Genomic DNA, 12,842 nt, shown 5'->3' on the forward strand with positions numbered 1-12,842 from the left:
AACGTTAACTTATTGTAACTGTCTCAGGGGGTACCGAAATCCCGAAGAAAGTAATATTATTAAAGGCTGGAGTTTATGCGATTTCAAGGCTGCTTTAGTTACAGTATGAGGAGCCAGCTTTGTTTTGGGTGATACCGATACTACCGTAGTATGAGTCAGCAAAATCTACTGAACAGATGGATCTGATATTCCAGCTAGAAGCAACATTGTTTTGTGTGGTGAGAATACAAATAACCTGCAAAAGGTGAACTCAAACACAATTTTCAGAATAAAGGTTTTAGTTATAATTTCCATCAAAATTTCAAATACAAAGTTCTTAGAGAAAACATCCCAACAACAGTGATCTTATAAATTAGATTATACAGCTGCATGTAAGTACCATTCATGGAAAAAGAGTCACAGATGCTGGTTTTGCCTGTATAGCACATTGTAAGCTTGTATTGGCCACATAAATATAAAGCTTACAGACAAGGAGCATACAGTGAAATAGCTGAAGATAAACCGTATGAATATGATAATGTCTCCATATTTTGACTTTATATCAATAAAAACATGTTCTGGGTTTTTATTCCACAATTTCTACTCATTTGCCAGTTTTACTTTAGGCACGTGTCTTTTTTGCACATTTTCTGGGGTAATTTTGAGTTTAAAGTTGGTGCTGTTGCTACAAGGGTCTTCCTGGGATCCAGGTTGCCATGTTTTAAAGTCAATACCCAATGTGTGTTAGTGAGATGTGCTCTTGTTGCTGAGGCAGCAAATGCTTGTAGGGACTCTCCCAGAGATTCAAGCGAGTGGCTCTGCTGTTAATTTGGCTGGTGAAATGAAGTAAAGGTGAATTGTGGTCTGTACATTTTTGTATAGTTTCTGTTTGAGCTTTGGTGAGTAGCTGTTCAGTCCCAGCCAAAATCCTGGCCAGTCATTTGGTAAAACTTGAGATTGAAAGGTCTGTAGAAGTCTCTGAGCCTGAGCAGGACCTCAGAGGGGATCTGGGGATGGGGCCTACCCTTTGACTTCCCCAGGCACCGTGGCCTGCTGCTCCCCTCAGGCTTCTTCAGGCAAGGGAAGCCTTTGGTCTGATTAAAGTAGAAGTGCTTGTCAGTGACCACACGCTTGAGTCCGAGGAAGTCCTGAACCCGGCCCATCTCCCCTGCTGGATCCGTCACAAGGCGCTCGCCGCTGACAAAAAGGAGGCGTGGCAGCGGGAAAAAGTGTAGCCAGTTTTCCAGGTGCTTGGCATAGATGCCAATGCGCACCGCGCTCCAAGACGTGTCAATCAGGCCTGTGCTGGAGTTATGAAACACCAGGTTCTGAAAGGATGGGAGCCCAGGAGACTTGGTTAGAGTCTGTGTATAATCGGAAACGGCCCGTGTCACAGGGTCCCGCACCACCACGATCAGCTTGGTGCGACGGCTCATGGAGTAGACACGGCGAGGAGCTTCTTTGGTGATGAAGTAGCTGGGGGTCTTCTCCATGGTGATCTGACCCTCCAGTGTGCGGGGCATCAGATTCCTACATGGAAGCAGAAACCATTTTAATAGCAAAAACAATGCCGACATCTATTCTATAATATTGACATATTATCTCAGAAAGCATGAGACATGTTCTTTTGATGATATCTCCCTTGGCTTGAAGGCTTTTATGATTTTATTTTATTTTTTGTAATTAGTGGGCTAAATCCATGATTAAAGGGAGATAAACATGATGCTGGCAGCTGCTATTGATGGAGAGAGTGTGTTAGCGCAGACTGGGAGGCAGTCAGTGGCTACTGTAGGAAAACCACATGCTTATAATAACCTCAAAAAAGAAAAGTAATTTCCTCTCATCCATTGCCTCTAACCAGGCTCATAGCAGCCTTGACTCTGCTGCTGTCATAAAAAAAAGGTACAGTCACATTACTGTATTACAGTGGGATAGTATTGTTTTTAGTTTAATCGTTAAACTGTTTTTCTCTTCTTACACTTAATAAAAAAATGAAATGAATTACATATTATGTTCACAGATATTCCCAGACTTCCAGAGGTCAACTGAGTCCTCAAAGCTTCATTTGCTTCCGAATCTACGTTTTCTGGCCAAACCTGCACAGACGCAGTTGTTTTTAATCATTTAATTCAACTCAAACGAGCAAAAACAGAGCTCCTATGAAATTCTCTGTGTGCTCCCACATTTTTTAAGAGCTGCGTTGAGAGAAAAACTGCACTGGAGCCTTGTAATTATCCCTACTAGGTTATAAATTTAGCAGTTTTTACAGAATTTGCAATAAATGTATTGCATTATGCAAAAGAAAACAGTTCTTTTTTCTCCACTGACGCCATAATGGTTTCATTGAGCCAGCACATACAATGTAAATCTTTACTTTTTCCTACTTTAATATGTCAACATGTCATCTTTGGAAAAGGTTTATTACCGACAAATGGGGTAGGAGATCAGGAATACATTGATAATCTGAAAGATGGTAAAAAAAAATCCCTGGGATAGCCAAATTTAAGTAATCTGGGAACATTTATAGCCTTGTGAGTGCCAGCGTGAAGAGAAGATACCACCAATGAATCTGGAGAGCTGTGCTGCCGAAGCAGATAGAAATGAGATCTGACATGCCAGAAATAACAACCAACTAACATCTACGGGAATCCTTCTTTAATTTATCATCCATCAAACTCATACAGTGTCCAACAGGATGCTGCAACCACAGGTTAGTCAAATATAATCTTATGGTAGCCATATGTGCTCACATTCTGTCCTTATTGCCTTTGGCCTCAGTATTGTAACCAGTTGTGGTTGAGGTAATTTTGGCACAGTTTGCCTTTTTAAACGAGCGAGCTGCCCTCTTCCACGCGATCGCTTCCCTTACTTAGATGACTCACAAACTGAGGAGACATAGCAGTACCTTAAAAAGCTTAAAGAGCCCAGACCAGAGTCTACGTTTGATTGAGCAACCATATAATGTGCAAGAGCAGATTGTATATAAAATCAGAGGAAATGGGCGGGAAGGAAAACCTATTTGTCTCATATTATCCTTGATGTCATTGAAATGCTAAAACGGAGCTAAAATGGAGTTCAGTGACTTCTGCGTTTAATAGAACATCCTGCCAATTTTCCTTTCTTTAAACAAAATGAATAAATAAGAATCAGCTCCTTTGGTTGGGCTCAAAGACGGTCAACACTCAGGATGAGAGATTGTTGTAGAAATCTAAGCAGCGAGGAACGCTGTGACTGCGAGTGGTCCCTCCGGCTAATTTCCATTTTTACCCCTCAGACCCAGCAGCCATGAGCTGGAGGTTTGGGTCCATCAATGTGGTTGGTCTGTAAAAAGAGCCCTGGTGTGTGGTGATGGAGGTCTGCGATCCAACACACAGACACTCAGGGTACCACCTATTACACTACTTACAGTATTAATAAGGTTTCATATTAGTTGTATCTCTTTTATGATAGATTAATGACTTTTTCTTGAGAAATCCATCTTTTTTTTCCATCAGTATTTCCCTTATTTTAGAAGTTTGTAAGTTGCATCTATGAAACGGTATGAAAATGCTGCACAATAAATACGTAACACGTTTATTTATTTTTTAAACTCAGGCAGCAAAAATAAATAATAAATCGTGTCAGCTCTGTTTGGTGTTTCACAAGTGTATCTGTATCCGTCTAATGGAAGCCTGGAGTGGTCAGTTTGAGGCTGAGTGAGACTTTGATTGACATGTTTACATTTTGGGGCAATTGCCTGCAATTACAGAAGAGCCAGGCTGTGCAAAACACAGGAGGAGGCCACACAACAAAGAAGAAGGACAGAGAAAGAGCAGGCGAGCAGAGCTTTTTACTCTTAATCTGATGCCAGATGCTGAGAGTGTGGCTGACTTTTCAGCACTGGAGCAACTGTGTACCGATGTTTGTTTTCATCACACCTTTACCATTAGCATCTGTAGCAGGAATGCTTCATGCAGATTAGCATTTATCTCGGCATGCAAAACGTGTCCAGATGCTCTCAAATGCTCGCCTTTGGCGGCGCCCTGCATGGGTGGCCTTTATTAGGGCCCTTTTTAAAAAAGGGCTATGGCCAAATAGGCTACTGTTTATGGCTGCTGGAATGAGCTGTGTAGGACAGAGCAACATGACACTATCTATCTATCTATCTATCTATCTATCTATCTATCTGCCTGCCTGCCTGCCTGCCTGCCTGCCTGCCTGCCTGCCTGCCTGCCTGCCTGCCTGCCTGCCTGCCTGCCTGCCTGCCTGCCTGCCTGCCTGCCTGCCTGCCTGCCTGCCTGCCTGCCTGCCTGCCTGCCTGCCTGCCTGCCTGCCTGCCTGCCTGCCTGCCTGCCTGCCTGCCTGCCTGCCTGCCTGCCTGCCTGCCTGCCTGCCTGCCTGCCTGCCTGCCTGCCTGCCTGCCTGCCTGCCTGCCTGCCTGCCTGCCTGCCTGCCTGCCTGCCTGCCTGCCTGCCTGCCTGCCTGCCTGCCTGCCTGCCTGCCTGCCTGCCTGCCTGCCTGCCTGCCTGCCTGCCTGCCTGCCTGCCTGCCTGCCTGCCTGCCTGCCTGCCTGCCTGCCTGCCTGCCTGCCTGCCTGCCTGCCTGCCTGCCTGCCTGCCTGCCTGCCTGCCTGCCTGCCTGCCTGCCTGCCTGCCCTGAGCCACTATTGTCACTTTTACAGTAGGCTATTGTTTGTTGGGATACACCACCCATCTTTTTTTCTTTCTGTATTTTGTACCCTGTTTCACAAACACACACACACACACACAGACACACACACACATACAGACACACACACAGGGAGCCACATCTGGGAGCAATGATGTTCTCAGTGTTTGATGAGTGTGTATGTGTGTGTTCAGAGATGAAGGAAGTGTTTTCCTGCGGGGAAGTCCCCGCCTGCTCCCGCTCGTCTCTGATCCACACTGGCTCTGCTGGTCCAGACCCCCTGGACCCTCTTAATTCCCACTAACCTGCACTCTTTCACATTAAAGTTCAGCAGCAGAGGTTTGTGATTGGGCAAAAGCCAATCAGGTATAAACATCAGGTTTGCAACACATCCTCATATATAGATGCGACACTCTGACACGTTAGAAAGTTTTGACAGCATTTCTAAGAAGGAATTTCAAAACACACATCTGTGAGCCGCAGCAGAACGAAGGCAGATTAAGTGCGTCTGCCTGTGTCCGCGGCGTAGAGGCTTAGGTTTGTCATTACTGACAGCAAATACAGGGCTGAGGACCGCCTGTGGGCTGATTAGAAGACTTGAAGCCCAATAAAACAGAAACTCAATGTAACTTGTCTGTTGGGCCGCTCCATTAGCTTTTTGTTAAAGTCAATCTAACCGTTCGTCTTGAACATCTGTCGTCTTGCCCTTTTTCAGGGCAAGTAGAGGAAGATTTTTAAGACTGGTTTGAATTACCATTTAAATTTCATCCCATGGTTTCTTTTTAGAGGGAATATAATATTTCAAAGACAGTGGCTTTAGACACCATTCCGTATCAAAGAAACACACTGCTCCCACCTCAAATCTGATTATTTGAGCCTGTTTGATAGACTATAACACTCTCTGAAGGTTGCCCTTTTTTACAGAGGAGGTTTGCATCGCTGGGGTAGGTCGGTAGGAAAGAGCTGTAGAATGTGTCTAGCTGTGGGGAAAAATCAAGATGTAGCAGTAAAGGCAACGCGAGGCCGAGCAAATCAGAGGTGGTCAGAGTTTCCTCTGCGAAAAGAAGCCTAATACCACAGAAAGATGTGACCTTATTCATGACAGTGATGTCACTCTGTGGGAATCAAATGTGTTGTGGAAAAGGTTAATGTGTTCACGCTTTGTATTCATTTGAATTTAAAGAAGTTAGCATCAACAAATTTCAAGTCAAGCGCACTGTGAAGTTCACGACAGCGTCATTATTTCCACTGCTTGCACAACCATAAAAGCACCAGTCAGCGCCGCACTGGCACATTGTTGTCGCCGGGAAAATAATAACAGGTAGGTCAAAAACAATGTCACCAACCAACTGCTAAACACAGGAAGAAAATAAGACAAAGATGCAGCGATTGGATCTCGCATGCAGCCTCATAATGACCTCACATGCAGCCCGCTGAGTGTGTGTGTTAATCTGTATGTACATGAGGGCAATGTAAATTCGTCCACATGTGTTGCCAATGAGAGCTTACAAATCCTCCTAACTTATCAACTGGGAAAATCTGCCGCCGTGTTCCTGCCCAGCCCACCAGTGGCCTACTTGTGTGGCTTTATCTCTGGGCTGCCAGGAGCCTCGGGGGCCACTCCCTGCCTTCATCCGATCTCGTGCATGCAGAATGGAGGGAGGAAAGGATGGTTGGATCGCACAGAACCGTGTTTGGTGCCTCGTGCAGCCACAGTTATATAATTAGGCTAGTGGTACCATGGTGTTCATGTGGACTGAATTTTGAGGGATGAAAGCATATGCTCATTTGGGAAAAATTACAATATTTTCCCTCCCATCTCGATGTTGATCACAGTAATACTGCAGCTTTGTTGAATGAATAGAGACAAACACACACCCGGCCGTTGAATTGACTCCTGTTTTTTTACTCAGCTGGCCTCCTCCCAGATCCCAACCAATCAGAACATTCGATACGGTTTGATCCCACTTCTGAGCAGATGTTGGCCTCTCCTAGTGGTTTCTCACCTCATTGTTAGCAGGATCTTAAGTTGGAAGGGGTGGGGGTGGGTCATTTCTGGCAGTGGACCCAGTCCATTTTGTGGTCTGCTATTAGTGTCATCTGACAGGCTCATCAGAGCCTGCTTTGTTCATGTGTGCAGTCACCACGCAGGGCACAGTCCAGTTTGGATGGACATGAGTCAGAGGCTGCTGTTGCCATCCAGATTTCCTGCAGTCGCAGATTCTTATTTGATGTTTTCACTTGTCCTCAATTTCGGCACCAAGCTGCAGGAGTAATTAATCTAATTTCCTCTCAAAACCAGAACAGGCAGTACTGACATGTTCCTGCCAGTCCGGTCAACGCTACAGGAGCCTTCTGGGGGGGGCTTTAAAGGACACACAAAGAAAGGTGTGTTTCTCCCAGGGATTCTCTGGGTGGCTGCAGGTTCTCACGACCTCCACTCCTCCAAACAGGCAGCCTGACATTTAACAGGCACACACACACACACACACACACACACACACACACACACAGAGTCAGTGATTACCTGCCTTCCCAGACAGCAGTGATGCTCGGTACTGAAAACTGCCACAAATATCAAATCATGTGCTTTTATACATCTGTACATGATAAGAACAATAATACAATACAATATTTTTGAGCAACTGCGAAGCATTGTGATTATCCAATTCTTATTGTTTTTCAAGTTTAAGTTCTAAAAAAAGCTCTCTGGAAATAAAATGAATAGATATTGATTTTTAAATAATAATGGAGATGGATACCTATAAAAATTTTAATCCTTCTAAAACATGTTCAAATAAAATCTGTTTTTATTTTTATTGCAATTTAAGGTAACTGTGGGTAATTTGGTTCAGTTAAAAGTAACAATGCACTCATAATAATGTTATTAGGAGGTAGCAATAATGTCCAGGAAAATATTCACTTTAAACCTTGTCTAAAAGTTTGCAGTAAGCGAGATGAAAATGCACCATCTTTGTTTAATTAAATCCCGAAATACTGGTGGTGAAAGTTGTCCTTTAAAATTTTCAGTAATTTTTGCAATTCAAGGTACAAAAATGGTGATGCTATGCTTTTCTTCTAATTAGTGTTTGCATGATTTTGACTAATTATTAGCAATTTTTGTCCTCTTACACTTTATGGCATTTCCACCATGTAAGGAATGGTCCACCATCAGTGGGAGGACAATAAAAGTAATTAGTGTTGAGCAGACAAAGAGGAAGAGCAGTGGTGCAAGATCAGGAACATCAGGCAGACTGATCTCTGTCCGTTTAATACAGGAGCACAGTCTTAAGAAAATCGAAATCTAGAAATGTGAAGACAAAAAGATGACTGATCTCCTAAGAGGTAAAAGGTCAGTTGATGATAAAATGCCAAAACACTGATGACACAGACGTCAATATTTCTGCTGCTGAAAATCTATACAAATCCTGCATCGGTTTAAAAAAAAACATTAATTGTGACAAGATGTCATGTTTTATTTCTTAGCTCTTACAGACAGGCTTGATTAGTGTTGTCATGGCTTCCTGTGTTGATGCGGCTACAAATACTGGTGAAGTATTGAACACACTCTGCTGCACAAAGCCCCCTTTCTTCCACTGAGATCTAAACATTTCCCTTTTTCCAAATATTCTCTTTTCCCTAAATCCCCCTGTCAGTCGTAAGAACTCTCTCGCAAGTGTACAGCTTCCAAAAAAAATGATCCAGGAGAAATTTAACCAGAGAATCCTCTGTTAATAGAGTCGATCTGAATAAAAAGCGCATTCCTGTTAGGGCAGCATGTCCGGCCTTTGGCCGATTGACATGACGTGAGACAAGCGCAGCTCAGCCGAGACAAACAGACATAAAATGAGAGATAATAAACAATAGCTCAATGCTGTAAGCCAGTCAGAGCAACCTGACCAAGTCAATGATTCCACTCCAGATACACGCAGAGCACCGTGTCAACAGAAGTGAGCTCATCTCTGCTGCCACGGCCTGATGGAGACAGAAAGAATGCGATCAATAGTGAGAACACATATTTGATCAATATCTGGAAATGACATTGGTATAGCTGCTGCATTTTTATGGTACCAGGGGAGCGGATGGAGCTCCACTGTGAGCTGAGATCACACACATTGTCAGACTCACTTGTTGAAACCCTCATCCTCCACTAGAAAACCACAGAATGGTTTCCAGCAGATGCCACAGCCAAGACTTTTCCACATATTCACTTTTTTCTTGAACTCGTTGCCAGAACGCTTTCTCTCAGGACGTTCATGTGTTTTACTTGGTTACCAACTGGAGGCACACAGGGGCCACGGCGCTCTGAAATGAAGAGCTCAGGCGGTGCATAAATGTTTAAGTGATGTGTTCCAGGCAGTTTCAAATATTGTCAAGGACTCAGACAAAAAGGTTCCTGTTCAAACACGGCTGTGCGGCGCTCCAGGTACTTAACTTTAAATTACATTGAATTCATAAAATCTGGAACAACAGGGGAAAGACAAAAGGATGTATGAAGCATGTGAGAAGCTGGGGCATGTTTCATACAGCAACTTTATGAAATATTCTGCAGTGCTCAAGTTTTCCAGCTGATATTCTGGAAGTACCAAAGAGGTTTCCTCAGGATATGGTAAAAAATTCCTTGTTAAAAAGGAGGAACTGACCTTGGAGGGGATTCAACAGTACTCCATTAACACTGAAGAAGATTGGAAGCTTGAAAGAGACTCTCACCATTAGCCAAGCTGTCCTTGATGTAAACGCCAGAAGGAAACAGAGTGGCTGCGTGGGTGTCTGACGCGAGAGAGTTTATGATCTGTGTTCAGCAGGAGTCCTGCTGCACCCGAGTGAGTGATGTCAGGACCAGTTAGGGTCAAGCGTATATTCTGTAAGGGTTTTAATCCTTGTCCTCCTCACATCCTGTTTTATTTTGAAGTGCGGTGTCATCCTCGGCTTCCTGTCTACTTTCCCCCATGTGATTGGGTTGCCCAGCCTAATGTGTTCCACCTGTGTCTTGCTGTCTCCCTTGCCTCATGGATCCCTTTCCTCCTTGGCCAGATGGTCTCGTTGTTATGCGTGAGTGGTCCAGAGATTTTTCCTTGAGTTTTTCCCAGTTAGTGTTTGACCAGAAATTTGTTTTTGACCTCCGAGTCTGTCAGTGGTTTTGTACCTCGGCCTGCCTGGTTTTAGGTCTGGACTGAATAAACACACTGATTTTATCTGAATCCTGACACTTACCACTTTGATTAATCCATATTTATTGTTATTTCACAGTTGATAGAATGTAAATACAGAAATAGTCAATTCTCTGTATTTGTAAGGGTATAAGAGTTTTTTTTTTTTACTAATTGACCCACCAGTTTTCTGTTTTGCCTCCAGAATCCTAAAGTTCTCTCCTCGGTACAGCTCAAGTAGAAGGAAATGATTGCGCTTGTCTATTCATCCCTCAGTCATGTTAAATTGAACATAATCCAGCGCTGCACATCTGCATCTCTGTGTTGAGTCTCATGACTTAGCCGTAACTTCAGGAACAACACGACTCTGTACTGTACATGTCTTCACAGGCCTTGTTTAACTCCATGCAGGAGCCTGTAATCCCTCTCAACCACTGTGTGCGTGTCCCTGACCTGTCATTACACCGGTCCAATTCACACTGCGTTAGCAAGAGCTGTCAGCGGATTACGACAGAGTGAAAGCACATGTTTCATAACACTGTCAAGGAGAGGAGAGATGAGAAAAGAAAAGAAAGATGGTACATCAGAGAGCGCCATGCTAAACGTGTCGTCAAAATCAGTCTGAGGGAACAACTATTGAGAGGATTTTACCGAGGTCATTCATTATATCCCCTGCTGTCAGATCCCTGTTGAGATTTTTTTTTAAAATCCTGGTGGAAAGAATGAGAGGGGACTGATGGTTAAAAAAGAATGACTTATTTAGGTTGTTTGTATTCTGTCAGTCCATAGCAACCTCATAAGGTTACTGAGATTGCTGGGATGGAAAGTATGAAGAGAGCACTTCAAGATAAATCCACAAGTTGAGCGATCAGCAAATTAGAGATCAAATCTGAGCTAATAGCCATAGTCTAGGCTTTTGGATTCTTAAATTGCAGAATGATTCCAGGCAGGCATTTTTCAGACTTTTCCACCTTTAGAATAAAATTTCCATAATGGCTGAGGAGCTATTTTCTTCTGCTCAAGTTAATTGAAGTTGTCACCTGTTCACATCTCTGCATGCAGCAGGAAACTCCAGGTTCTTATACACACACACACACACACACACACACACACACACGCACTCTTTGATCTCCGGTGTCACTTCTCTCTGTTCCACCTGAGCTCAACACTGAACTGATCATTACTCCACTGTATTGATCTCTCTGCCTCAATCTGTCACCGCCTCATTTTTCTCTGCGCACCTCTGTCTCTTCTCCTTTTCCCTCCTCGTCTCTTTATCAAACTCTCATTTCCTTCCCCAGGCCTGTTCAGCCCGTCAGTCTGTGTCTCTCCTCTTCAACTCAGGACACAAACATATGAAATTATACATTTTCATTGAATAATTTAAACACATCTTTAAACTAGATTTATTGCATCTCCATGGAGGAGAAACTCAGAACATGAGGACTCGTGGTGTATTTAGAAGATGACAATAATAGGGGGTCATTCACAACGCACCTCAACCCTAATCTAGCCAACACGGCAGTATTTACACTCAATGAAGAGCATTTTAATAGGCAGGGGCTCATAATGGTGGTGAGGAGGGATGTTAATGAAGACACGGGATAACTGAGATGTGTGCACCAAAACAACAATTTGGTGGGCTAATGAGAGGAGAGAGCCTTTCAGTTAGCTCAGGTTTTGTTGCGCATGAACTCCCAGAATTAAATTGGTCAGAATGATGAGAGAAATACATGATAATAAGGGATTGTGTGCTTTTGGCTCTGGAGCTAAAAAAAAACAACAACAACACTTTTTTGAGGTAGTAGATTAAAAAACAAAAACAAAAAAAACATCCACAATAGAACAAAATGTTTTAATTGCAATCTTCTCATAATTAAAAAGAAAATATATCATCAGTGAAACAATGAATGATACAATTCTGCTACCGTTCATGCACTTTTTCCTCCTTACGGCCACATTTTAAGGCATTCGACTAATTGCTTTATTACTTATATTATTGCGTTTATTGAAGACCTTAGTGTAGCCTTAAACAATTCAACACAATGTTGGGGAAGAGATCCGATTTTCTGTAATTTTTACGTTATGAAAGGTTCCATTTCAAAAGTGGCAGAACGTCAGAGAACCCTCACAGACATATGGCAGAACGTCCTAATTAGCCACCCTTATTTGCGCGTATGTAAATTCGTATTTTCTCACTGCATGTAAATAAAATAAGTAAATAATAAGCTTCGTACCTGTACCATTCCAGCCCTTTATCGTAGAAGCGGTCAAAGAAGTGTGGTTCTGTCCCGACGGCTCTCACGTCCGGATGGATGCGCAGGAACTCCAGCAGAGCCCGAGTGCCACCTTTCTTCACTCCGATTATTATCGCCTGGGGAAACTTTTTGCTTCCGAAGTTATTGGCTATCGACATGTTAGAAGGAGACAAGTCCGGCATCTGCTCCCGGACGAAAGAGACGCGGGACGCGTTACGCGCGTCGGGCTGCTGCGACGAAGCTTCGGGTCCATCACTCAATAGAAATTTACTCTGAAAACTAGTTTGCTGGACATAGACGGGCCTGGGTGCGGAGTCACAGTATCCACTGAGGCAGTAAAAGAGATAAGTGAAGAGAAGGATCATGGTAAAGAAGACGGACAGTTTGGACTGCGCCTTCAGGTGTCCAAAGTTGAACGCAGCTCTCCATTTACTACATCCCATGAGTCGAGCTCCTGAGCATGAGGACACCAGGCAGGAAACATTCCATATCAGAGGACTACATCCTTAAACAGCTGGTTTAACTAAACGGTAAAGAAAACACCGCGCTCCTGCCCAAGCGGCAAGAGGCAGGTTGCCCTGCGCGCATCCAAAAGCCCCACGTAACTTTTTCTCCCCCCAGTTACTCCAGAATTAGTCCAGCGATTCTCAACTGTCATCAGGGCACTGCTTTCGCGCTCCCGGGTCTCCTGTGGCAGCGGCACGGCACCAAAACCTTCAAGCCTTCCAGTCCAGGCTGCCAAATCCACGCCCTGTTCATCAAACACACGCCCCTTCCATTTTCAACCACAATAAAACAGCAAAGACAC

At 43.8% G+C, this 12,842-nt stretch overlaps 1 protein-coding gene across 1 annotated transcript; it reads right to left on the reverse strand.

The window, feature by feature from the left end:
* Positions 1-265: 265 nt before the first annotated feature.
* Positions 266-12,840, reverse strand: LOC101064528 (heparan sulfate glucosamine 3-O-sulfotransferase 6). Its single transcript, XM_011604623.2, has 2 exons — positions 12,014-12,840; positions 266-1,509 (listed from the first exon to the last, which is right to left on the reverse strand). Exons 1-2 carry the CDS (start codon positions 12,475-12,477, stop codon positions 891-893), a joined length of 1,083 nt encoding a protein of 360 aa, XP_011602925.1. The 5' UTR covers positions 12,478-12,840; the 3' UTR covers positions 266-890.
* Between the last annotated feature and the right edge of the window lie 2 nt (positions 12,841-12,842).

This window comes from Takifugu rubripes, chromosome 1 (genome assembly GCF_901000725.2).
Source record: "Takifugu rubripes chromosome 1, fTakRub1.2, whole genome shotgun sequence".
NCBI lineage: Eukaryota > Metazoa > Chordata > Actinopteri > Tetraodontiformes > Tetraodontidae > Takifugu > Takifugu rubripes.